This window comes from Dasypus novemcinctus, chromosome 12 (assembly GCF_030445035.2).
Source record: "Dasypus novemcinctus isolate mDasNov1 chromosome 12, mDasNov1.1.hap2, whole genome shotgun sequence".
NCBI classification, from domain to species: domain Eukaryota; kingdom Metazoa; phylum Chordata; class Mammalia; order Cingulata; family Dasypodidae; genus Dasypus; species Dasypus novemcinctus.
This window is the reverse complement of record NC_080684.1, coordinates 82635791-82662736: the sequence shown is the minus strand read 5'-3', so window position 1 is coordinate 82662736 and position 26946 is coordinate 82635791. Positions and strand designations below refer to the sequence as shown.

The window sequence follows — 26946 nt, the reverse complement described above, 5'->3', positions numbered from 1 at the left end:
AGCGTGGGCGTGGCTAAACCACAGGGGCGCGCCGGGCTCCTGCGAGGGGAGAACCAGGCGGTGGCGCGCGCGGCCCGGGCCTATTCCCTTGGGTCTTCGCGACCTTTGCGCGCCCAGGAACTACGATTTCCTCAGGTTCTGGGAAATTGCGTAGAGAAGCGGGAAAGTGGGGTCACCGCCCGGCTCCGAGGCGCTGTGAAGCAGCGAGGATGACTAGGAGGGAAAGGAGGCGAGGCTTCGGGGCGGGGCCCAGCCTGTGAAGGGGCGCGGTCTCCGCCGCCGCTTCGCGAGGAGGCGCTTGCCGCCACGTCCCGCTCCCTCAGGGTGAAGAAGCCTCTTTGGATTTGTTGCTCTCAAGACTTCCAGACATGAACGAGGTGAAGAACCGGAAGAAGTGGGGGCCCAAAGGAGCCCCCGTGGAGCCCGGAAAGCGGAGCGAGGGCGGGAAGAGCCCAGAGGCCCCGGGCGGAGGAGGCGGGGGCTGGGCGGATCCCCGGACGGGCCTGAGTCTGCTGTCGCTGGGGATGTGCTTGGGCCTGGCCTGGTAAGTGGACGCCTGAGTCTGCTGTCGCTGGGGATGTGCTTGGGCCTGGCCTGGTAAGTGGACGCGAGGCCTGGCACGGTCGTCCGTGCGGCCGTCCTGGCCGTGTGTCCGGCCTCCTGTGGTCTCCCCGCTCGCCAGGGGCACGTCCCGGACCCGGCCGCGCCCGCCTCAGCGTCCCTCTAACTTCCCAACCCCAGGCTTGGGGCTTCTGTTCCTCTGTCACGACGCCAGAGCAGGGACAACCCGTTTTGCTTGTTTTTCCTTGATTCTTGTAACTTACTTTTCTTTAGTACTAATAGTATATCCCAACCGCTCAAATGGGGTTGAGGCTAAGGTTTGGGAACGAGATGGCCATTTCTTAAGAGATGCAGATTCGGCCAAACTTTTAGGCGCCTGCTACACGTCAATAGCTTTCCCATTTTTTTTTTACCGTTACTTCCTGTCCTTTTATGCATTTGTCCAGAACATATTTGCCCTTCTCTCCCAAATGCTTAATGGAAATGTTGGCAACTAAAAGAGTTCATTATCTAAATTCCAGATTGGACTTTAATAGTGTAAAACCGCAAAAGTATCTCAGTTGTATTCACTAATTTAAACAGTACGGTTTATATAGTTATAGTAATTAGGGATATATTGGTGTCATAGGGAAAATTGAGTATTAAAGATAATCTTAAAACCAACTTAACTTTCATTTCCCCAATCATTTTCTTTAAGAATAACCTATTTTGTTTTGGCATCTGTTTTATTAGGCACTGCCGATGGACTGGAGAGATTCTTGCCCCTCTATTTGAGAACTAGTAGACTTCCCAGGATCGGAGTTTATTTTGTTTATTGTTTGGGTCTCCACCCACTGAGATAACACTCTATGACAAGGTGAACACATTCATATTCCACAGATGCATACCCCAGGTGTACCGTTTCTCATATATACCCCCATCATGGACACCCTGCACAGTGACCCACCCCTGCCTTTGCCAAAGAACATTCCCCCCATTGCAGTTTCAACCACAGACCTAAGAATCCCCAGATTTCACCTGTTCCTTCCTCCAGATCTCTCCCTAGTTCCATGATAGTCCATCCCAACACCCCACCCACCATGCTCACCCTCACCTTCCAGTGAGGAAGTGACCCCACATCCCTTCACCACCATCACCCTATTCCACTGCCAAACCACCCCTTTACACCCATCATAGGTTCTGCCCATATTGAGCATCAGCTCACCACACACTACTGCCTTTCTTTTTTTTTAAGATTTATTTTTATTTATTTAGATTTATTTTTCTTCCCCCCCCACCACCCCCAGTTGTCTGCTCTCTGTGTCCATTCGTTGTGTGTTCTTCTGTGACCACTTCTATCCTTATCAGCGGCACCGGGAATCTGTGTTTCTTTTTGTTGCATCATCTTGTGTCAGCTCTCAATTTAGTTATTACCTACAATAAAGACATAAAAATTACACATCCATTAGGAAAATTTTATTTGAGTTATATCTTAGCAAAATAATAAAATAATGCTAATAATTTAGCAATAAAGTATTCCTAAAATGAACAGATTCTTTGTTTATTAAAGTAGCCTGTTAATAGTTCTCATAATATCTTTTGCCACAAGAGTTGACGTAAAAATAAACTTTGGTCACTGATTGTGGTAAAATAATTATTCATGGTAATTTTGAGAATAAAAAAATCTATCCTAGTAAAACATTTGAAAGCATTTTCCAAATAAAAAACAAACATTTGACATCTCTTAAAGTATAAAAAGCCCACTAAAATTAAAATAAAGCCATTGAGATCTTTACCAGTAAACACTAGAGTACGTGCTTCAGCATCTAAAAGTTGGTCCATCAAATCTTTACTGATGCTCACTAGACTGGCACTATTTTGGTTTTTAAGATACAACAGTGGATTACTCTTAAATACAACTTATCCATCCTCTCACACTTTGTGTAATTAAGTTGGGGAAACATCTGAACCCTTCTACTACGCAAGCATGAGTTCAAGGCATCACTATATATATATCAGTGTCTTGATCTTTAGGTTTTGGGCCTTTGGAAAGTAAACAGAGATAATGCATAATAAATTTTAGAGTGTGATACTTTAATTTCTGCTGAAGTCAGTCCTGAAACCTTATCTTATGTTAGCTTACTAATAAAGCAGTTTGCCCAAAACTGTATGGCTTGTGTGTCAGTTTGTATACCTCATTTCTAAACTCTAAAGAAACTGTTCAGATAAGAGGAGAAAAAAATTCTTTTTTCAAAACTCTACAAGATTATAAAGTTAATAAACAAGATGTAAATAGAATCTTTCACACAAACTTATTTAATAGGAAGTTAATTAGGGAAGCTGATTTGGCTCAATAGATAGAACACCTCCCACGTGGCAGAGCCATGTGGTAGAGAAAGGGAGAGAAATAAAAAAATAAAAAAAGTTTTTTTTAGAAGTTAATCAATTGGAAGTTCCACTGTGAAAAAAATTTTTGTTTAAAGTTTTTATTGGAAATTTCAACAGATTTTTTTTTTAAAGATTTATTTCTTTCCCCAATCCCCCATCCCACCCCCACTGTCTGCTCTCTGTGTTCATTTACTATGTATTCTTCTGTGTCCACTTGTATTCTTGGCGGCACCAGGAATCTGTCTCTTTTTGGTTGTGTCATCTTGCTGCATCAGCTCTCCTTGTGTGTAGTAGCACTGCTTCTGGGTGGGCTGTGATTTCTCGCAGGGGGCAGCTCAATGCAGGGCACACTCCTTGCACATGGGGCCTCCCTACAGGAGGGACACCCCTGCGTGGCACAGCACTCCTTGCACACAGTAGTGCTGCGCGTGGGCCAGCTCACCACACAGGCCAGGAGCCCTGGGTTTGAACCCTGGACTTTCCATATGGTAGGCAGACATTCTATCAGTTGAGCCATGTCTGCTTCCCTCAACAGATTTTTAAATTGCCTTTACAAAGGTTTTTGATAGCATTTGTGGTAACTATATAAACTTTCTCTATAAATCATTTATACTGAAAAATCTTAGCTAATCCAATTTCTCAGAGTTTCTTTGTTTTTTGTTTTTTGTTATGTGGCATTTTATCTAAAAGACAGGTTTTCCTTTCAATGCTCTACTTTTTAAAGTGGAATATTGTCAATGTTTTCCCGAACATTATGTGTTGTGCTTAAAATGAAGCTGTAGATGGTGAAAAACATAGGACTAAATGGGTGCTGTCCCTAGTAGTGACCCTCAGACTTCCTTTTTTATAGAGGTCCGTAATAACAGTTTCCTTTATTATTTGCCTCTTTTTCATTATTAAGTTGAAATAGAGAAAATCCTGTAAATGTAAGTCCTCAATCAGCTGCCATGTCCTCTATGGTTATGCTTAGAGTTCTAAGGGAAACAGGCCTGGGGCTTATACCAAGTGTAGGTGGGAGGTAACTCTGATCCAAAAGAAAGGGCCACGGTACTAAGAGAGAACAGCTGATATATTATGTGCTGGGCATTGTTCTAGGAGCTTTATCCATATGAACCTTCTTGATCCCTATGACAGCCATATGAAATATGTATTATTATGAGGAAACTACAGCAAAGGTAAATAACTTGCCCAAGGTGGTTATACAACAGTAGATGTTAGAGCCAAAGGTAACCTAGCTCCACAGTCCTTAACTTCTATGATAAACTGCCTCCCTTTTATATTAATCCAAACAACGGCCAAGATCCTAGAGATGGAAATCCCTAGTCCAGAGCTAATAATAATCCTTTTCTTCCTTCCACTAGAAGCTGTACCACTTAACAGACCCTAGTTGTTTTGTCTTTTACCCTCATATAACTCTTCAGAAGACAAAGTGGGGAGGCCTTGAACTCCTCATAAAATATACCTATGACTCAAAAAGGAAGCACCTTGGATACTACCTAGGGTAAAAATTTGAAAAATTATTAATTTTTTGGAACTGAAGGAGCATTCTCTCACAGTACTTTCTTGGCTTCTAGAAAATTACTCTCTTTAGTGGTAAATGAGTTAATATGTATAAAGCACTTAGAAAAGTGGTAAATCTAAGTGGAAAATAAAACAAATACATTTTCTCTCAGCAACACCATGGAGACCACTTTTTTTTTTTATTAGTAACACTAAGGGAAATTTGTGCTTTTTTTTTTTAGATACACTATTATTTACTGAGGATTAATCCTTTTTTGGAGGGTTGGGGGATAGTGAGGAGGGGATGAACAAAAAAACCATATGCAGTATCATCAGACATGATAATATTTCAACTAACAACACAGTTTTATTCAAGCTTTTCTTAATGTTTGGATTTGAAGAGAAGTCCAGGAATAGACAGTATTAAAATATTTAACAAAATGAAAGTCTTATAATATATTACTGTAATGGATCAATTTTCACACACAGTCTCATAATAATAAATGTATTCTGAATGGACGTTCTCTAGGATAAATCTATGAGGATCACTGTTGAGTAATGAAAGAAATTAAACCTATTTCTTGAGAGCAGACCTCCATAGTTGGCAATAGATAGGTTTTGTTAGTCCTCATATAAGCCAACATTCTGAAAAAAGGCTGTTAAAAGCCAAGAAAGAAACATCCAGTCAAAAAAGTATTATGGAAACATCTTAAAAAGGAAAAGTGAAGTTGGAGGACTCTCCCTTCTGGACTTTAAATCATATTACTTAGCTACAGTGGTAAAAACCGCATGGTACTAGCATAAAGATAGACATATAGATCAATGGATTGAACTGATTTTTCAGAAACAGACCCTCACATATATGGTCAAGTGATTTTTGACAAGCCTCTCAAGCCCACCCAGCTGGGACAGAACAGTCTATTCAACAAATGGTGCTGGCAGAAATGGATATCCAAAAGAGGACCCCTATCTCATACCTTATGCAATAATTGTATCAAAATGTATACAATTGTATCAAAATGTATCAAAGACCTCAATATAAAGCCAGAACCATAAACCTCCTAAAAGAATGTATGAAAACATCTTAAAGACTTAGTGGTAGGTGGTGAATTCTTAAACTTTACACCAAAAGCACGAGCAACAAAAGAAAACATGGATAAATGGGACCTCCTCAAACTTAAACACTTGCCATTCAAAGGGCTTCATTAAGAAGGTGAAAATGCAGCCTATTCAATGGGAGAAAATATTTGGAAACCACATATCCGAAAATGTTTTGATTTCCATGCTACATAAAGAGAGCATTCAACACTAAAAAAACAAGCAATCCAGTTTAAAAATGGGCAGGGGAGGGAAGCGGATTTGGCTCAATGGATAGAGCATCCACCTACCACATGGGAGGTCCAGGGTTCAAACCCAGGGCCTCCTGACCCGTGTGATGAGCTGGCCCCCGCACAGTGCTGATTGATGCACACAAGGAGTGCTGTGCCACGCATGGAGGAGCCCCACGCGTAAGGAGTGTGCCCTGTAAGGAGAGCCACCCAGCACGTGAAAAGCGCAGCCTGCCCAGGGTGGTGCCACATACACAGACAGCTAATGCAGCAAGTTGATGCAACAAAAAGAGACACAGATTCCCGGAGCTGATGACAAGAATACAAGCAGACACAGAAGAACGCACAGCGAATGGACAGAGAGGAGACAGCTGGGGGGGTGGGGTGGGGTGGGGCAGGGAAGGGGAGAGAAATAAAAATAAATAAAATTTTTAAAGGGTAGGGGAGCAGATGTGGTTCAAGCAGTTGAGCACTCACCTACCACACGGGAGCTCCCGGATTTCATTCCAGGTGCCTCCTGGAGAAGGCGAGTAAATAATGACCAGACAGACAAAAGAACCATCTAGAGGAGGGAGGGATTAAAAAAAAGGGGGGGAAAATGATATGGGATACATGATAATATGGATGAATCTTGTAGGCATTGTGCTAAGTGAAACAAGCCAGACACAAAGGATGAAGATTGCATGGTTTCACTAACATGTACTAAATATGAAGAATTAATATGTGGAGATAAAACCTAGAGTATAGGTTATTAGGAGATAAGAGAGGGCTGCAAAGGAGCACTGATGCTTAATGTATGTAGAAGTTTTAATTGACTGTAAAAGTGTAGAAATGAATAGAGTTGATGGTAACACATAGTGAGTAGCATCTGGTTTATAAATAGGATTGTGGCTGAAAAGGGTAGTCTAGGGATATAAATGTCAAATGAAAGAAAGCTAGAGAATAATCTAGGGACTGGATAACGCATTGATCCCAGAGGTGAATGAGAATTTTGGTTAATGGCACAAATGCAAGACTGTCTTTCTGTGAACTAGAATGGTTGTCTGTCACTATTGCAGGATGATGGGAATGTGGAGAAGCATGGGGAAAATACAATGATGTAACCTATGGACTACAGTTAACAGCAATACTTTAATATTCTTGCATCGATGCCAAAGATATACTGTGTTAATAATAGGGGAATATGGAAAAAATATGCCAAATGTATGCTATGGACCATAGTGGTAGTAGTCTGATGATATTATCTCATAATTTGTAAGAAATGTCCACAACAGTGTGGTTTGCTGGTGAAGGGTTGTTGTATGGGAATTCTACACATGTGCATGATTGTTTTGTAAGTTCACAACTTCTGTAATAAAAATATGTTTAAAAAAAAAAAGCATTATGGAGAGGACTTTTCCATGTGACAGAAAAGCTGAGGACCCAAGGGTTCTCTGCCAGGCAGCAAGAATGCTACAGACCCTAAAAAGAAGCAAGCTTTACAGCCAGTGCCTTCACTTGGACTTCTGACCTCTGAAACCAACCAGCACGGTTCCTAAAAGGAAGATAGGTTATTTCTCATGGCATTTGTTTTGTCTGTTCCTGTTCAGGTGGAGAGAATGCCTGTATCCTAACCTCCCAAATTATAAGAGTTTAAATGGCTTTCCAGTGATTTTTGCATGCAAGATTGCTAGAAGAGAGCAATTAGCAATCAGTGTGGTTCATCACAGATCTACCAGATTCAGACATATTCTCCCAGATATCCATGGAACAAGCTTCATGCTCTTTTGTTTTGGAGACTCACAGGATTCTGTACAGTTGAATTCCCTCAGGATTTCTCTTAATCTGAGGATTCCAGGGGGAACACACCCCTTTCTTGTGTCATGAATCCCTCAGTTCTCATCTGGCACCAAGAATGCCTGATTCTAGAAACCATCCATCCCTCGGTGTATCCTGCAGTTTTGCCCAATTCAACTAATCCATTTTAATTTATTTAATATATATTATCCTAGATGGGAAATTGAGAGGTTGAGCTAATCAGTGGATTTTTCCTCATCTTTAATTATTTTAAAAGGATACAAATATACAACTCTTGAGAAAATACTGCAAATAGAGCATAATTAAATCATGCAATCTATGGAAATATTCTAAGTACAAAGATTAATTAGTATTAATATTTTATTCTCATTTTAACTAGTATTAACATTTTTTTCTGTTTTAGGTGTTCTTTTTCAAATTATATTATAGATTATTATTGGGATCTAATCATGGAATGATTTAGAAAAGAACAGAATCCTTAAGTAATTTTAAATGGGGAATATATTTAAGACTTTGCAAACTGATATTTAAAGATAATTTTGATTAATCCCATGATCTAGGATTAATCCTTGCCTTCTGCATCCCCACTTTGGGACTGGGTGAAATCAGTTCTACCTCTCTTTTTCTCTCATTCATCAACCCTGTGTACCCTGTTTACTTCTTCTCAAAAGACTATTTCCATGATATTAGAAGAAAAAAAAAAATCATACGTCTTTGAAAATTAGGGTGACATTTTATAATAACCAGAAGTTTTGATTTAAAATTCATATTAGCCATGGGAGAAAAGTCATTCTGTTACTTGAAAAACACACACAAAAAAAATTCCATTTTAGCGGTGGACCATTTACAGCAACAGTTAACCTAATGATGCTACTTAAGAAACTGAAACATCACCACCTTTGAAAGATGCACATACAAATAGCTGTACCCACTCATAAAAATCTTTCACCTCTCAATTGAGCTTTGGAATCTTTTAATGTTTGTCTTTCACTGAGTCAATTTTACAAAATATGGTCAATTAGTGATTCTCAGCTTGGTTAAACAGATCAACTGGGGAGCTTTAAAAATGTCCAATATACAAGGCTCATCCCAGACCAATTAAGTCAGAACCTCTATGGGTGGAACTCTGGTATCAAAAATTAAAGCTGCCAGGTGATTCCAATATGCAGCAAAGCTTTTTTTTTCTCTCTCTCCCTTTCCCCCACCCCCCACCCCAGTTGTCTGTTCTCTGTGTCTATTTGCTGTGTCTTCTTTGTCCACTTCTGTTGTTGTCAGCGGCACGGGAATCTGTGTTTCTTTTTGTTTCGTCATCTTGTTGTGTCAGCTCTCCGTGTGGGCGGCTCCATTCCTGGGCAGGCTGAGTGACTCTCCCTGCGGGGCACACTCCTTTGCGCGTGGGGCTCCCCTACGCGGGGGACACTGCTGCATAGCACGGCACTCCTTGCACACATCAGCACTGCGCATGGGCCAGCTCCACACGGGTCAAGGAGGCCCAGGGTTTGAACTGCAGACCTCCCACGTGGTAGATGAACGCCCTAACCACTGGGCCAAGTCTGCTTCCCTGCAGCAAAGCTTTCGAACCACTGGTCTAGGGCCTCTAATTTAAGAAGGAGCTTCACATGGTCCTGTTCCACTGTTCCTTGATAACTCAATAAATATATAGAGTTCCAACTGCTATTTTTTCTGAGCCTGAATAGAGTCAAAGTAGATTAACCAAAATGGTATAGATTCAGAGGCATCTGTTTGTGCTTGCTCATTTCCAGGTCCTCTACAAACAATTATCCCTTCATTGTTTTTAAGGTTGGGATAGCTTTTTATGCTTCTAACTTCCACTAATTTACTAGGTGAAGAATACACTCCAATTTTAGAATGTCATCTAAAGTACACCTATATGAGTTATATTACCAAGTATAACCAGTTGTTCAGTTTATAGACCTTGCGTTGCGTATGTGTTCTATTGTCACTTTGTCAGTGGCTCTCTTCTGTTTTCATAATGTTGACTCTTATGTTCATTTGCAGCTTCTAATTACCATCACCTCTCTTCCTTGCATACATACATCTATTGCAGATATTGCTCCATCTCACTCATTGGGCTGTGATGTGAACATGAGCAATGTTTTACTCATCTTTACACGAGAAATACGGTTAAACCAGTGCCTACTACATAGAAGGCTCTCTAGAAAAAGATGAAATAAACTGATAAAAGCTGTAGCTACCCATACTAGAATTCATGTTGCTCTTCCCAAAAATGTATATAATATTCCTTTAAAATTCAGATTTAAATGGGTATGAATTAGACAATAGTGCTTTTTTTCCTTCTTCTCTAGGTTTGTATTTCAACAGTCGGAAAAGTTTGCAAAGGTGGAAAGCCAGTACCAGTTACTGAAAATAGAAACCAAAGAATTCCAAGGGCTTCAAAGTAAAATCAGTTTAATTTCAGAAAAGGTAATTATTAACTGATGTATTTGGCAACATTTTCCCATTTTTCTTTCCTACTACCATCTCCCTTCCACAGCACAGAACTCTCCTGACTTTCAGACCATTGCTGCTATTAATATAACTCTCACTGGTCTTCCTACCTCCTGAAATTCTCCCTTCAATCCAATTTAGACTCAGATTGCATTTTGAAAGTACAAAAGATTTATTTATTTTTCTTCCCCTTTCCCCCCATTTTCTACTCTCTGTGTCCATTTGCTGTGTGTTCTTTGACATGAATATGCATACCTAATATCAGCATTAACAAAGCTGTGGTTTGGGTCTGTCTTGTGTTCCCTTTTTTTTTTTTTTAAAGATTTATTTCTTATTTCTCTCCCCTTCCCCACCCCCCCTCCCCCAGTTGTCAGCTCTCTGTGTCCATTTGCTGTGTGTTGTTCTGTGTCTGCTTGCATTTTTATCACATGGCATCGGGAAACGGTCACTTTTTTTCTTGCATTATCTTGCTATATCAGCTCTCTGTGTGTTGGCACCACTCCTGGGCAGGCTGCGCTTCTTTCGCACGGGGCAGCTCTCTTTGCGGGGCACATTCCTTGCTTATTGGCACGGTACTCCTTGTGCGTGGCAGCACTGCATATGGGCCAACTCACCACATGGGTCAGGAGGCCCTGGGTATCGAACCCTGGACCTTCCATGTCGTAGGTGACACTCTATCAATTGAGCCACAACCACTTCCCACAAGTATTTTTTATAAAGCAAATGTTATTGTTGTAAAAGAGTAAAATGTTCATATTGGTGTGATCTTAATTTTCTGTTTAAACAACAGATACCTAGGACTTTGAAAATATGATTGATCATTAAGTAGAAAATTGGAATATGAATAGCATTTATTGGGGGAAAAAATCCATCAAACTTTACTTTCTGCTTTGTAAGCATGAATTTCATATGCACATAACAATGACTAAATAAAAATAAGTATTGTATGAAAAACTAAAATAACACCCATGTCTACATTGTGTTTCTTCAACCTGCAAATCCCAGTTTCCACCAGATGTATTATTACTGTGATTCTGAGAAATGTGAGAAATTTTTGTAATTCCCACACCTCTCAGGAGAGGATTAGCTGCAATCAATAAGGCATCATGTGGGCCTTACCAAGGACCAAGCTATCACTGGGAAGCTTGCCTTGTTTGCTCATTTATTCATTTGGTACACCTTTACTCTTTTCTAACATAGACTTGTTTTTATGCTTGACACCAGGATGAGCAAAGATGTTAAAAGAATAGATATGGAATGGAGGACCGCAAACAGGGTATAGGTCTTGCCGCTTCATGCACAGGATAAGCATATACCTACCCAGAAGTGAAAAGCCGTGAATGAAAATTATGCATACCTTGGCAAATGCCAGGAAATTCCATTGAAGAAGAGCCTAGAAGCCTCTAGGCTTCTAGAAAAGTGACCTTGCACAAATCACCTTAACTTTTCTTGGCCTCCATTTCATCACTAATTAAATGAGAATAAGAGGATTTTTATAAGGGTCAGATGAGATATAAAGTATGTGTAAGCTCTTTAAAAACTTTCAAACACTAAGGATTTAGTTCTTTTTTTAAAAAGTGAAAAACTATTAACCCAACATAACTGCTAGTTACTGTGGTATATTTGTCACTATATATTAATATTTATATTTGCAGATGCAATCTTGAGACTTTTACTGATCTGGAAAGTTGATCTTGTATTTAGGGTATATAGCCTACAGGTTATACGTGAAGCTCTGGTGAAGAACCTAAACAAGAAACTACCTTAGACAAAGATAAGCTTGCCTTTTCAAAATTACTGATAATAAAACAACTAAATCTAACATACAAGTGCATCTCAGAATCTGATTTTAAAAGAAATTTGTATTCTAGCTAGAAGTATATTAAAAATGATTTTTGATCAAAGTTTCAGAGTGGTCTTATTGTATTAGTCAACACTGATAGACATTTTTCCCAGCTTTCACCTAGAACTGTTATAGGTATTGATTGGGGTGTGTCTAGAAAGCTCATGGCCTTTCTTATTCCTGAATATTAATAAACATGTTTTTTGTATCCTGAGACATGGGGACTATGAAAAGGCCTAAGACAAGATCTCTTCCCCTAAAGAATTTAGGTTTCCCATCTTTACCTGGTGTCTTAGTTTCTCCTAGGGATGCTGTAACAAGGTATCATAAATTGGGTGGCTTAAAGCAGTAGAAATGTATTTTCTAACAGTTCTGGAGCACAAAAGTCCAAATTAAGGTGCTGACAAGGCCATGCTTCCTCTGATATCTGTAGGTTTCTGGTGGTCAAGAATCTGTGGCGTTTTTTGGCTTGTGGCAAAACTCAGTCTCTGCTTCTATCACATGCTGTCCTCTCTGCCTGCCTGTTTGTGCATCCAAGTTTCTGCCCCTTCTAAGGACACCATTCAATATTGAATTCAGGCCCATCTTCGTACATTTTGGCGTCATCTTAACTAATAACATCTTTAAAGATCCTGTTTCCAAATAGGATTATATTTATGATGTGAGGGCGTAGGACTTGAACAAGTCTTTTTGGCAGGGCAAAATTCAAACCATAACACCCAGCTAATTCATCAGTCTGTTGAATAGTTAGATTTTGGAGTCACTTCTAAGCCTTTCCTCATTGCCCTACCCACTTCATAGCTCTCCTCTAAGCATCCATTTCTCCCTGGGCTAATTCCCTTGTGACACTAATGACAATATATTGTGATTTTTTTGTTGTTGTTAACTTGTTTGTCTCCTTACTGCTTATTAGACAAAATACTATTATTCAACTCTATGTCCATAGCACCTAATAAAGTTGCTAGCTTGCAGAAGGCATTCAGTGAATATTGAAACTCTAGAATATATGATGTAAAGGATCGTCTCCCCTATCAAATTGTGAATCAGGGACTATGTTTTATCTTTTTATAGTCAGTGTCTAGTACAAAGTCTGGCACAGAGTGAACTCTCAAAAATTACTCAATTATATGTGCTACATGCCAAATATGTGGCAATACATAATACAGTAGGTGCAAGGAATTCAGGCTGTCAGGGCTAAGCCTATGGAAGAATGTTGTACTAAGGAACTGAGAATTGGTCTGAGCCTTGAAGTAAGGACAGTTTTTAGCTAAGCAAAGAGGAAAGGGGAATAGCATATGAAAAGACCCTGAATTTAGAACTTCATCCTAGAAGTATTAAGAAACATCACAGGGGGGAAACGGACTTTGGCCCAGTGGTTAGGGCGTCCGTCTACCATATGGGAGGTCCGCGGTTCAAACCCCGGGCCTCCTTGACCCGTGTGGAGCTGGCCATGTGCAGCGCTGATGCGCGCAAGGAGTGCCCTGCCACGCAAGGGTGTCCCCCGCGTGAGAGCCCCATGCGCAAGGAGTGCGCCCGTGAGGAAAGCCGCCCAGCGTGAAAAGAAAGAGCAGCCTGCCCGGGAATGGCGCTGCCCACACTTCCCGTGCCGCTGACGACAACAGAAGCGGACAAAGAAACAAGACGCAGCAAATAGACACCAAGAACAGACAACCAGGGGAGGGGGGGGAATTAAATAAATAAATAAATCTTTAAAAAAAAAAAAAAAAAAGAAACATCACAGGGTTTTGTTGTTGTTGTTGTTGTTGTTGTTGTTTTAAGCAACAATGGCCATTTTTTAAAGATTTTTTTTTCTCTCCCCGGCTCTGCCTTCCACCATTGTTTGCTCTCTGTATCTATTCACTATGTGTTCTTCTGTGTCCGCTTGTATTCTCATCAGGCAGCACTGGGGATCTTGTCTCTTTTTGTTGCGTCATCTTGCTGTGTTGGCTCTCCATGTGTGTGGCACCACTCCCGGGCAGGCTGTAGTTTTGTGCAGGGCAGCTCTCCTTATGCAATGGGTGGGGGGGGCACCCTTATGCAGGGGCATCCCTGCATGGGCCGACACTCCTTGCACGCAGCAGCTCTGGGCGTGGGCTAGCTCACCACACGAGCCAGGAGGTCCTGGGCACCAAACCCTTGGACCTCCTATTTGGAAGGCGGACACTCTATCTGTTGAGCCACATCCACTTCCCAATCACAGGTTTTTTTAACAACTGTGTACCATGTGCATAGTAATTTTTTAAAGATTAATCTGGTGGCAGTATATAGGTTGTTTAGTGATAAAGTGACTGGAAGCAGGTATTAAATAATAATTTCTCTATAATACTTACCTTGATTGTCAAAAGCTGAGTCAGTTGTGCCACCTAAGTTCTTTAATAACTATTTTCCTGTCTTAGTGGATATAGATTGGTCTTTCTCCCCATTTAAACTAGGTTGCTTAAGGGCATAACTCAGTTTTGTTCGCCTATGTTATCATCAACAAAGTGCTGCAAGCATTTTATAAAGTAAGGATCATTGCGAAGCCTCCCTGTAGTCTTCTAAAGCTGTTACCTATGTGTAGATGTAAACTAAAAGTAGTCCACAACCTGACCCTGCTAGATTCCAGATAAAATTAGGAGATGCTAGGGCTTAACATCATTTACAAATACTTAGAACACTTTACCCATTTGATCAGAATTGTCTCTCTAAACTTTTTTTTTTTATTTTTACCTTTGTTATGTCTGTAAGATTTGGTTCTGGTATCTTCTCTGCAAGAAGTTGGTCAACATACATTTTTTCAGGCAGAAACTTTTCCAGAGTCGTAGGATTTAGGAAAAGTAAATAAATTTTATCACTAAGTCGAAGTTTTTAAAAAGTGAAATAACCATAAAAATGACATCTATATGTATGCTGTACTTCAGACTTTTTAAACAGTATTTGTCTTTTAAATATGGCTCCTCGAAAAATGGACTGATATTTAGGACCATAAATTCAAGTGTATGTTTTTCTAACATAGGGGTTTAATCTACTAATTTTGTTTAAATAGGTTAAAACAACTACTAAAGTAATAAATGTTTTTGTCAGTATCATTCTGATATTATAAGTGGGTAGTTTAGACATCTTCAGAATTTGAAATTAGCATGTTATATATGAGATTTCTAAAGTATGTTTCTCTATTGTAACATTTATTAAGTAGCCTTGGGAATTGTTTTGTGTTATAAATGCAGCTTGAGTCTACTGAAAGTATCCTGCAGGAAGCTTCCTCATCCATATCTTTGGTGACCCAGTTTGAGCAGGAACTGTCCAGCCTCCAAAGCATCATGCATGGTGTTCAGAACAGTGAAGAAGTACTCACTCAAAAGATGCAGAGCCTTAATGAGAAATTCCAGAATGTTACCGATTTCTGGAGGAGAAGTCTAGAAGAAATGAATGTTAATACAGACATTTTAAAAGCAAAACATATACATTCTCAAGTTACTGTCCAAATTAATTCAGCTGAACAAGGAATAAAACTGCTCACCGAAAGGCTGAAAGATTTGGAAGACAGTACACAAAGAAATATTAGAACAATAAAAAGACAAGAAGAAGAGGATCTTTTCCGAGTAGAGGAACAGCTTGACTCTGATACAAAAGCAGTTGAAAAGTTAGAAGAAGAACAGCATGCTCTTTTTGCTAGAGATGAAGATCTTACTAATAAACTTTCTAACTATGAACCCAAAGTTGAAGAATGCAAGTCACATTTACCAAAAATTGAAAGTGCTATTCGCTCTGTTCTCAGAGTCTCTCAGGATCTGATAGGGACAGAAAAAAAAATGGAAGATTTGACTCTGCAGATGTTTAATATGGAAGATGATATGCTGAAAGCAGTGTCTGAAATAATGGAGATGCAAAAAACTCTTGAAGGAATTCAGTATGACAATAGCATACTAAAAATGCAGAATGAATTGGATGTTCTAAAAGGAAAAGTTCACAATTTTATAGTACATTCGAGTACAAGGGAAAAAGGAAATTTGGAAGAATATAATCTAGAAAATAAAGGAATTGGTGATGACTTTTAAACTCACTAATTCATTTTGATAAACCATATTATTTTATATGTAAATTGATTAGTTCTATAATTCTGAGTTATTAAGATGTGCCTCACTTTATTATCATGCATTTTTGGCAAATGCTTGAGATATCTACACAATGGGCTATCCAGATAATCAAAGTTTATCTTTTCAAGCACTGAAGCTTATTTCATTTTAATCCTTTTAAATATAAAATTTTCTAAAATATATATTTCTCTACTTTCTAAAGCAATTTACTTAATAATTCTTAATGTTTTCCATAATGTGTGGACATCATTATGAATTTTACCTATTATATTGAACCCATATATATAGTGATTCTCTAGGAGTTATTGAAGCGTATTTACCACCTCACTAAGTGAGCCCATCTTCTATTTTTCAAACCTTAGATCTGTTTTTTATATTTTGTATGTTTTAATTCTGTCTTCAATAAAAGGTATAGCATGTACGGGAGAGGGACATTGGTATGATGAATTTGGACTTTTTATAATTGTGAAGGCTAAGAAACTTTTTTGCTCTTTGTTAAGAGTCTAAACTATGTTACAGATACTTGTAAGAATTTTGTTTAAAATAAGAGTAAAAATGTTATTGATGGCCTTTCCTATGAATTAAGTGTGTATGCTTTGAAGTATAGACTTTTGGAATATGTTTGTATACTTGGGATTTTTTTTTAAGGTTCAGACTGTGTTACAGACTCTTGAGTTTGCTATATATGTGACCTCTAGATAGATTAGTTTACTTACAATCAAAATACACCAACAAACCTGTGGTCTATTTTAAAAAGAAAAAAACAGCATAATGATGAATTATGATAATTAAAGACACGTTGTTATTTTAAATAAATCTTTAAAAAAGCACTATTCAATATTAAATTACATTTTTGTATCTGTGTGATAAGTTTTATATAAACCACTCTCATAAAGAGTACTGAATCAATTTTAAAATTTTTGCACAAATAAATCACTTCTACACAACACTAATTTTTTTTCATTTTTGGATGTAAGTTTTAAAATATATAGTATTAATAGCTCCTTAAATTGTGCCTAATGATTCCAAGCTGTTGGCTAAGTGTACTTTTATATTTTATAATGAAAAATGTTGATTTACTAACCTGCATGATTTCATAGTAAACTAAACCTGCAAACTACAAAGTTAATGGTATTATTTTTATCAACCTAATTGTAGGTCTGGGTAGGAATCTAGAATCTTGATCAAAGCTTGATATAAAATTATAAAATAATACTGTAAATTCATCAAACACAAAAATTCATTTCTTTATAGATTTACTTCATATTTGCACAGTGGACAAAAACTCTGCAGTAACTCAGCTTCTTTTCGTTTTTAGTTCAGTTATGTAACTATTAGTTTAATATAAATCAAATTGCTCCATCTCAGCTTGACACAGCAGGGGAAGAGAGAACTAGCATTTTGGAGCTGTTATGTGCCAAATTCTGCTAAGAGATAATGCATTCATCATCATCATCATCATCATCATAGCAGCAGCTCCATGTATTGAATATCTGTGGTCTCCCAGTCATTGTGCTAGGAACTTTCCTTGTATCATCATGTATCCTCATAACAGCTTTGCTAGCTATTAGACCCATTTTATGAATGAAGAAATCGAAGCTCAGCACATTTAAGAATATTAAATCACACTGGTAGGGCTGTCCAACGCCAGTGGCCACAGACTTGCCACCGTATAATACAGCCTGAAACTCCTCAACCAGGGGAGGGAGAAATCACAAGAAATCTGTCAGTAGTCCATTTTGAAATTTTAGAGGGCAGTAATTCAGCCAAATGTGTACTACCATGTCACGATTAAATAGAGAAGTCCCTCAAAATCTCTAACTGTGCCCTAAAATTGTTTCAGCCTTAAGTATAGTAAGAGTCAATAAATATTGGGGAATAGCTGGAAAGCAGTGGCAAAGAGCCCTAAAATGGAATATTTTCTAATCCAGACTTTACACCTGTGTGTGTTTACCCTAGGGCTTAGGTTTTTAATCAGTAAAAGAGGGAAATGTACCAATCTCTAAAATCCCTTCTGGCATAAAGTGGTTTTAAATTGTACAGATCACAATTTCCAAGTCCTTTACTTAAGTTCAAAGATATTTTAGTAAAGTTTTTAGAGGGCAGACTGGACTGACAGATGGCTCCCTTACCCATGTTGCTGTGCTTGTAGATTCAGACAATAGTTAACATAGAACAGTATCTAGTTTAGTCCCTTGCATATCTGATAAGAACTTGGCAAATATTCAAAGTATTGACCAAATCTTTCAAGCTACCAATAGATTCCAGCTTTTCTGACCATCATAGGCAGATAGTATAACCAAGACCTAAGTAATTAAAAAAAAAAATAATTCAGTACAATTTTTAGTCTATTGCAACACTGTATTGAGTTTATACCTTAGTAAAGATCAATAGAAACTCATGATAAATTACTTTTCTAAGCTACCAAGAGAAACACTGACCCATCTAAAAATAAACTCTTTTTGAGGTGTTTTAATTGTGTAGTGCTATTGAGTACATTTACTGTACCAGGATATATTAATAAATGATGATCTAATAATGAAATAGATGAAGTCTATTTCAGCAAATAAACTTTATTGCAAAACCTTCCCCTTAAAAATAAAATATGGTTTTGCAGTCACTACTTGATTTCCTTCAAGCCAGTCCTTAATGTCATATACACAATAACATTTTCATAAGCTAACTTCTCTAAATGCAGCATAAACCTACTGAGAAAAACCCCCAAATATATTTTGAAACCCAATATATGTAATGGAGGAGGGGTGTTGTTACATTGAATTAACTGTTCTACTGCACCATTTCAGTAGTTCATTGCAATTCTTTTTGCAAATATATAGCTACTCCTTTTTAAAATGCCTATCAGAATAAGATTCTAAGCATATTAAAGTTTTATTTGCATTAAGTAAAGCCAATTTATGTTAACCAGAATAAGCTCAAGAGATTAGCTGAGTAGGCCAGAAAATTATAATTAAGGTAATTCATATATCCATAATAAAAAACATTTTGAAGAAATACACAGTAATTTTGGGAAAAAAACTTAATGGTTTTTTTTTTAAGATTTATTTATTTATTTATTTCTCTCCCCTCCCCCCCCCCATTGTCTATTCTCTGTGTCTATTTGCTGCTGCGTTGTCCTCTTTGTCCGCTTCTGTTGTTATCAGCGGCATGAGAATCTATGTTTCTTTTCGTTGCGTCATCTTGTTGTGTCAGCTCTCCATGTGTGCGGTGCCATTCCTGGGCAGGCTGCACTTTCTGTCCCACTGGGCGGCCCTCCTTACGGGGTGCACTCCTTGCCCGTGGGGCTCCCCTATGCGGGGGACACCCCTACGCGGGGGGGGGACACCCCTGTGTGGCACAGCACTCCTTGCGCGCATCAGCACTGCGCATGGGCCAGCTCCACACGGGTCAAGGAGGCCAGGGGTTTGAACCGCGGACCTCCCATATGGTAGACAGATGCCCTAACTACTGGGCCAAGTCCACCGCCCTTAATGGTTTTAGATTAAACTGTTTATCTTATTTTGTAAAGAAGATTTTTTATTCCTGGTTTTCTTTTCTATGTTTTAAATAATTCATTTGTTGACATTTATTTCCTAAACTATAAACTCCCTAAAGGCAGAGACTCTTTTGCTCATACAGGCATATAGAAGATACCCAATAAATGTTATGAACCAAACTTTGTGGTTATTAGTAGAAAGCTATAGGCAATCTCCTACTTTAAAACATAATGCTAAAACAACAGAAAAAGAAATTTTAAAAATATAGACAACATGAAAAAAGAAAAACATGTTTTCCTAGAAAAGGAACTAACAGTTAAATGATTGCCATATATTATGAATGGGATTCCCTTTTCCATAGTAATCACGAAGAATATGTCTTTGAGCATAGTCTTTGGCAATATATTTCTAGCATTTTGCATTTTTTCTTTATTTTTCTTCATAGTTAAGTATACAATAGAGTCTTAAATTAATTTTCTGATTGAAGATAATATTCTCACCTATCAATTCCCATCTTTGTCTTAATTTCCAAATTTGTATTAAGTTTATGGGACCAAACCATCTTATCACTAAAATCAGCACTTTAATTTTCCCTTTCCCTCTCAATTATATTAACCGATAGCAAAATGCAATAAAATTCCAACTATTCAAAATGCAATAAAATATTCAACTTCCCCAACACACACAACAACAAAAACAAAAACAAAAAATGTTGGCAAGTAGTTGGATGGGTCAAAATGCTCATCAGCTGATGTGTCCAGGTTAAACCAAGAAGGCAATTTGAATATATAATGTATTGGAGGAGAGGAGAGATGGCATTGAAACATGAGAACCATGTGTATTTGGAATCACAGAACTTTAGAGCCTTGGAGATGTTCTTGTTGTGTTTTTACATATCTGTCTTCTGTACTAAACTGAGTGGAGGATACAACCCAAGTTACAGTCATCTTTATGGGCTTCACACTTGACATGCTTACTAGGAATTTGAGAGTTAGCTGAATTGAATAATGCAAGGTCTCACAGATAGTTAGATACCCCAGAAAATGATTCATAAAAGTTATAGGACAATAAGGCACATACATTGTTGGTCTTTGACAATGGTCCCTTCATTGTAGCACTTGTTATAACACTACAAACAAGCTTGTGTTTCAGAAGTTGTATGGCAGTATTTCAGTCTCCAAATCTACCAAAGCTGATCTGGAGGCTTCCTCCCTGCCTCTCCAGCAGCTACAAAAACACATCACACCATTTGCAAAAAAGAAAGAAAGAAGGGAGGGAATGAGGGAGGGGAGGAGGGAACCCCTACCTCATACTATATACAAAAATCTACTCAAAATGGACTGAAGACCTAAATATAAAAGCTAGAACTATCAAACTTATAGAAGAAAATGTAGGGAAGCATCTTCAGGATCTTGTGTTAGGCAATGGTTTCTTAAGACTTTATACCCAAAGCACAAGCCAAGAAAAGAAAAAAACAGATGAATGGGATCTCATCAAAATTAAAAACTTTTGTGCCTCAAAGGAATTTATCATGAAAATAAAATGACAACCTACACAATTGGAGAAAATATTTGGAAACCACATCTCTGATAAATGACTAATATCCAGTATATGTAAAGAAATCCTTCAACTTAACGAGAAAAAAGCAAACAACCCAATTAAAATAATAATGGGGAAAGACTTGAACAGACATCTCTTAAGAAGATATACATGGGAAACGGACTTTGGCCCAGTGAATAGGGCGTCCGTCTACCATATGGGAGGTCCGCGGTTCAAACCCCGGGCCTCCTTGACCCATGTGGAGCTGGCCCATGCGCAGTGCTGATGCGCGCAAGGAGTGCCGTGCCACGCACGGGTGTCCCCCGCGTGGGGGAGCCCTACGCGCAAGGAGTGCGCCCCATAAGGAGAGCCGCCCAGCGTGAAAAGAAAGAGCAGCCTGCCCAGGAATGGCGCCACCCACACTTCCCGTGCCGCTGACGACAACAGAAGTGGGCAAAGAAACAAGACGCAACAAATAGACACCAAGAACAGACAACCAGGGGAGGGGGGGAAATTAAATAAATAAATAAATCTTAAAAAAAAAAAAAAGAAGATATACAGATAGCCAGAAAGCACATGAAAAGATGCTCAACTTCATTAGCTATCAGGGAAATGCAAATCAAAACCACAATGAGATATCACTTCACACCCCATTAGAATGGCTATTTTGAAAAAAAACAGAAAGTAGCAAGTGTTGGAAAGGATGCAGAGAAATAGGAACAATTATTCATTGCTAGTGACAATGTAAAATGGTGTAGCCACTGTGGAAAACAGTTTGGCTATTCCTCAGAAAGCTCAGTATAGAACAACCACATGACTCAGCAATCCCAGTACTTGGTATATACCCAAAAGAATTGAAAGCAAGGATTTGAACAAATATTTGCACAATTATGTTCATAACAGCATTATCCACAATAGTCAAAAGATGGAAGCACCCAAGTGCCCATCAACCAATGAATGGTTAAATAAAATGTGGTATATACATACAATGGAAAAAAGAATGACGTCCTGATACATGAGACAACATGGATGCAATTTGAAGACATCAGGTTGAGTAAAATAATCCAGACACAAAAGGACAAATATTGTATGATTTCACTAATTTGAAACATTTAGAATAAGCAAACTCATAGAGTCAGAATCTAGACTACAGGCAACTAGGGGATGGGGTGGGGATAGGGAATAGGAAGTTAAGACCTAAAATGGGATAGCAGATGTGGCTCAAGTGATAAGGCCTGCCCTACCATATGGGAGGACCCAGGTTCGATCCCTAGACTTCCTGGTGAAAAAGAAGAAGAGAAAGTGTGCCTGTGCAGTGACCCAATGCCCAGACGGTGAGCTGAATGTCTGCGTGGTGAGCCAGTGCCCACACAAGTGAGTCACGCAGCAAGGTGATGATGCAACAAAAGAGAGATAAAGGGGAGAGTCAAAGTGAAGCACAGCAGAGACCAGGAACTGGAATTGACAGGGAACCTCTCCATACATCAGAGGTCCCTAAGATCAAATCCCTCTGAATCTTAGAGAAGGATGAGAAGAGAAGACGAAAGGAGAAATAGATATAGAAGATCACACAGCAAATGGGCAGAGACAACAGAAAAACAGCAGGGTGCAGGAGGGGGAGAATAAATAAATCTTTTTTAAAAAAAGACAAAACGTACAGGGTTACTATTTGGAACAATGTAAATATTTTGGTAAAGGCTGGTGGTGATGGTAGCACAAAAGTATGAATGCAGTTGACAGCACCGAAATATAAATCTGAATATGATTAAAAGCAGAAATGTTAAATAGTATAAATTGTAACAGAAAAAAAAAATTTTTAATCCATGGAACTTTACTGCATAGTGAATCTCAATTTAAACCATGGACTTTAATTAATAGGACAATTATAAAAATGTACTATCATCAGTTGTAGCAAATGTTCCACACCAATGCAAAGTGTTTGTGGTGGGGTAGTGTATGGGAATCCTGTATTTCATGCATGATAGTTCTGTAAATCCACAACTTCTCTAAAAAAGTGTGTGGGGGGGGGAGGGAATGCATCACTCTTAGGTCATTTTGCCGCTTTATAGTGGATCAGTGTTAGAAAAATCATTGGAAAATATGTAATTCCCAATAACGTTCTATGAAATCTCCTTAATATTTTCCTTCTTATTAATTAGCAGTATACTTAAATTATTCTAAATACTCTTACTTTTGAATTCCTCTTTTACCCTATGATTCCAGAAAGGCAGTAAAAATAGCATGTAACAAAATTTAAGCTGAATTTTAAATGTTAAACTTTTAATCAGTTTAATCATTATGGTATTATATTTTCTTACAGTGTCAGAAGTCTGAAGCTATCATGGAACAATTGAAGTCTTTACAAATAATTACTCATCTAAAGCATCTACAAGAGGAAATTTACAAAGTGAAAACTTGGTCTAACAGGATAACTGAAAAACAGATTATGTTAAACAACAATTTGACAACTCTTTCTCAAAAAGTTATGAAAGTAGACCAAGGTACAGCTTCCATGGCAAAAGATGTTGCTCTCAAGATTACAACTGTAAAAACAGATATACGACGTATTTCAGGCTTAGTAACTGATGTAACATCATTGACAGATTCTGTGCAAGAACTAGAAAATAAGTTAGAAAAAGCAGAAAAAAATACAGTAAAAAATATAGGTGATCTTCTTTCAAGTAGCATTGACCGAACAGCAATGCTCCGAAAGACAGCATCTGAAAACTCCCAAAGAATTAACTCTGTTAAGAAAACACTATCTGATCTAAAGGGTGATTTCAACAAGCACACAGATAGATTTTTAAGCTTAGAAAGTGACAGAGCTAAAATTCTGAAGACAGTGACTTTTGCAAATGATCTCAAACCAAAGGTATATAATCTAAAGAAGGATTTTTCCCACTTGGAACCATTGGTAAATGATTTAACATTACGCATAGGGAGATTGGCTACTGACTTACTACAAAGAGAAAAAGAAATTGCTTTCTTAAATGAAAAAATATCTAATTTAACAATAGTCCAAACTGAGATTAAGAATATGAAAGATGAAATAACACATATTTCAGATATGGATTAGTTTGAAGTTGTTTAATCAGACTGAAGTAACTTTTTTTTTTAATTGGGATCTCTGTCATATTATAAAAAGACTGACAAATCAGAAATAATGACATTTTTGAGTAAGTACAATTTCGTATTTGATTATATTTTGTACAATAAATATAGAATTTTTAAGAGGTTGAACAGTCGATTTTCTAAAATATACTAAAACATACTTGCAACTTGATATAGTTAAAACTTATCCACCCCTCTAACATACACACTTGCACACACATACATACAAGTATCTACCAGTCTTGTACTGGGAAATCAAGATGGGGCAGAATCGGAATCCCCTTTTGCCAGGGAACATCGAATGTGTGGTTTGGGGCTCTAACTGAAGAACTATAGCATTCATTATCCACCAGGAGAAGAGAACTGGAAAGGTCACAGTAAGAGATGCAGGAAGAGAATCAAGTAAGCCTTCCTGACCCCTCACAGCGTTAGGAAACAAAGAAAGGGAGGAGGTTACCTAGAATGGGTAGGGAAGTAGCATCTAGAGCACTGCTTGGGAACATGGCATGCAAGGAATTTGCCAAGCCTCAGAGCAGCACCATGTATGGTGATAATGTGACCAGATGTAGCCAAAGCAACTAGGGAAAGGGGTTCTAACATTTAAAACTGCATTAACAATTCCAATATTAAAAAATTCTAGAAAATGCAAATTAATCTAGGGAGAGAAAACAGATCAGATTACAAAGTGGCACAAGAAAACTGTTGGGGTTAATGGAAATTATTATCTTGATTGAATATTGATTTCACAGGTATATACACATATCAAAACTCATCAAATTTTTCATTTTAAATACATGCAGTTTATTTCATGTCATTATTCCTCAATAAAGTTGTAAAAAAAACACAATATAATCTCAAAAGAAAAACAAACCAAACTCACATTAGCCCCACCTTCAAATGCCTAGCATGAAGGGTATCCAGAAGCTCAGAGCTAGTTACCTCAAAAAGAAGAGTTTATAAATTCTTAAATCAGTAGTAGCACATTTGCTATGGGAGAATTATTAATAGGTACATACACTGACTTGGTTGACCTTTCCTAAACTATTGGCCATGAAATATCTTGTAAGTCCATATCTTATTTGGAAAATTCAGTATTTATTATCAAAACTTGGTTATCTGTCTCTACCTTTTCAGGAAAGCTATGGGATGTAACTTGTTAAATTCGTTATCTCGCCACTGTTCTGTCTCTGTGCCACCTCTGTCAAGTATCCAGACACTCCGGTATTAAATGGTATTCCTGGGAAGTGGATTGGGCTTCCACCTACCACATGGTAGGTCCAGGGTTCAAAACCAGGGCCTCCTGTCCCGTGTGATAAGCTGGCCCACACACAGTGCTGATGTGCGCAAGGAGTGCCTGCTATGCGGGGGTGTCCCCCGCGTAGGGAAGCCCCACATGCAAGGAGTGCACCCCATAAGAAGAGCCGCCCAGTGTGAAAAAAGTGCAGCCTGCCCAGGAGTGGCACCGCACACACGAAGAGCTGACGCAAGATGATGCAACAAAAAGATACACAAATTCCCAGTGCCGCTGACAAGAATAAATGGTATTCCTCATGCCTCTTTTCCAGTCAAATATAGCCACTTGTGTCCATTCATGGGTTCCATGACTCCAGTTCTGTCTTCAGAGAAGTAGCAGTTTTACCTTTAGTTGTTTCATCCCCTTATTCAAAAATATAAGCATCTATGTTAGTCTACCAAAGGGGTGCTGATGTAAAGTACCAGAAATCTGCTGGCTTTTATAAAGGGTATTTATTTGGGGTAGAAGCTTACAGTTGCAAGGCCCTAAGGAGTCCAACTCAAGGTTGCTTTCTCACCAAAGTCAACTGCCACATGTTGAAGCAAGATGGCAGGTAATCTCTGCCTGGTCTCTTGGGTCTTCCTATTTCAGTCTCTGGCATAGGGCTCATTTCTTTCTGGGCCTTCTCAGCTGCTCAGCTGCTCTGTTCTCTTCAGCTGCAAATTATCAGATGAATGGTTCATCTCTCCCCATACCCCAGGATCAAACATGACAGAGCTCTCTCTCTTCCCGTGTGTCTTCTTGAGTGACTGTTGCTTATATAGGCCCATCAAGGAGGTGGGACTCAACCTGAGTCACACCTTACGGATGTGGTTGAATCAAAGCCCTAATCTTAAAGGTCATTTAATCAAGGATCCCTCAACTGAATCCAATATAATCAAAAGGTAGCACAACCAGAATAGATTAGTTTACAAACTTAGTCTTTCTCTTTTTTGGGTTTTATAAATAATCTCACACTGCCACAGTGCCTAATATATGCATAGCAACAGGGTACATGCTTCAGGTGATACAGAGCTGGATAACAAGTGTTTCCTGGTGTCATGGAACTTACAATCTGCTAGAAGGGGATTTAGGTAGGTTCTGGTCACAAGAAACAGTCATTTAAGTTAGTTCATGAGAAAGAAAAGGGGGGAGCTTATTATAAAGTATCTTGTGAGTATCCTACATTACAACATAAATCCTGTATTAATATTGAAGCATTTTTAAAGTTTTGATTGCTTTAAGAATGGTGTTCCAGAATTACTAGAAAAAAATGTAGGATTGATAGTTCTATGCAAGGATTATATGAATAGGACATTATTATTAATAACAAATTGCATATTTTTTTAGTTCTCTTATTCCAAATTATGATTTTTTAATAATGGGTTTTCCTAAATCAAAGGCAAAAGATAGGTCTGCTGAAGACTGATTCATCTGTTTTTTATTTTATTTTATTTTGAAGTACCGGAGCTGGGGATTGAAACTGAGACCTTGTAAGTGGGAAGCCAGCACTCAACCACTGAGCATGAGACACATTGGTTCCCCTGAAGGTTTTGTTTTGTTTTCCATTTGTTTGCTTGGTTTTTCT

General features: G+C 38.4%; 1 protein-coding gene across 2 annotated transcripts; it reads left to right on the top strand.

Moving 5' to 3' along the window:
• Window positions 1–16: 16 nt before the first annotated feature.
• IKBIP (IKBKB interacting protein) lies at window positions 17–24205 on the top strand. Of its 2 annotated transcripts, none has more exons than XM_004464139.5 (3): window positions 17–544; window positions 9881–9998; window positions 15072–17065. In XM_004464139.5, the coding sequence occupies exons 1-3, from the start codon at window positions 369–371 to the stop codon at window positions 15900–15902; spliced, it is 1125 nt and encodes a 374-aa protein (XP_004464196.1). In that variant the 5' UTR covers window positions 17–368; the 3' UTR covers window positions 15903–17065. The 2 variants fall into 2 exon arrangements, with proteins under 2 accessions (XP_004464196.1, XP_004464197.1); XM_004464140.4 differs by lacking the exon at window positions 15072–17065 and adding an exon at window positions 23295–24205 and having other exon boundaries at window positions 230–544.
• The last annotated feature ends 2741 nt before the right edge of the window (window positions 24206–26946 follow it).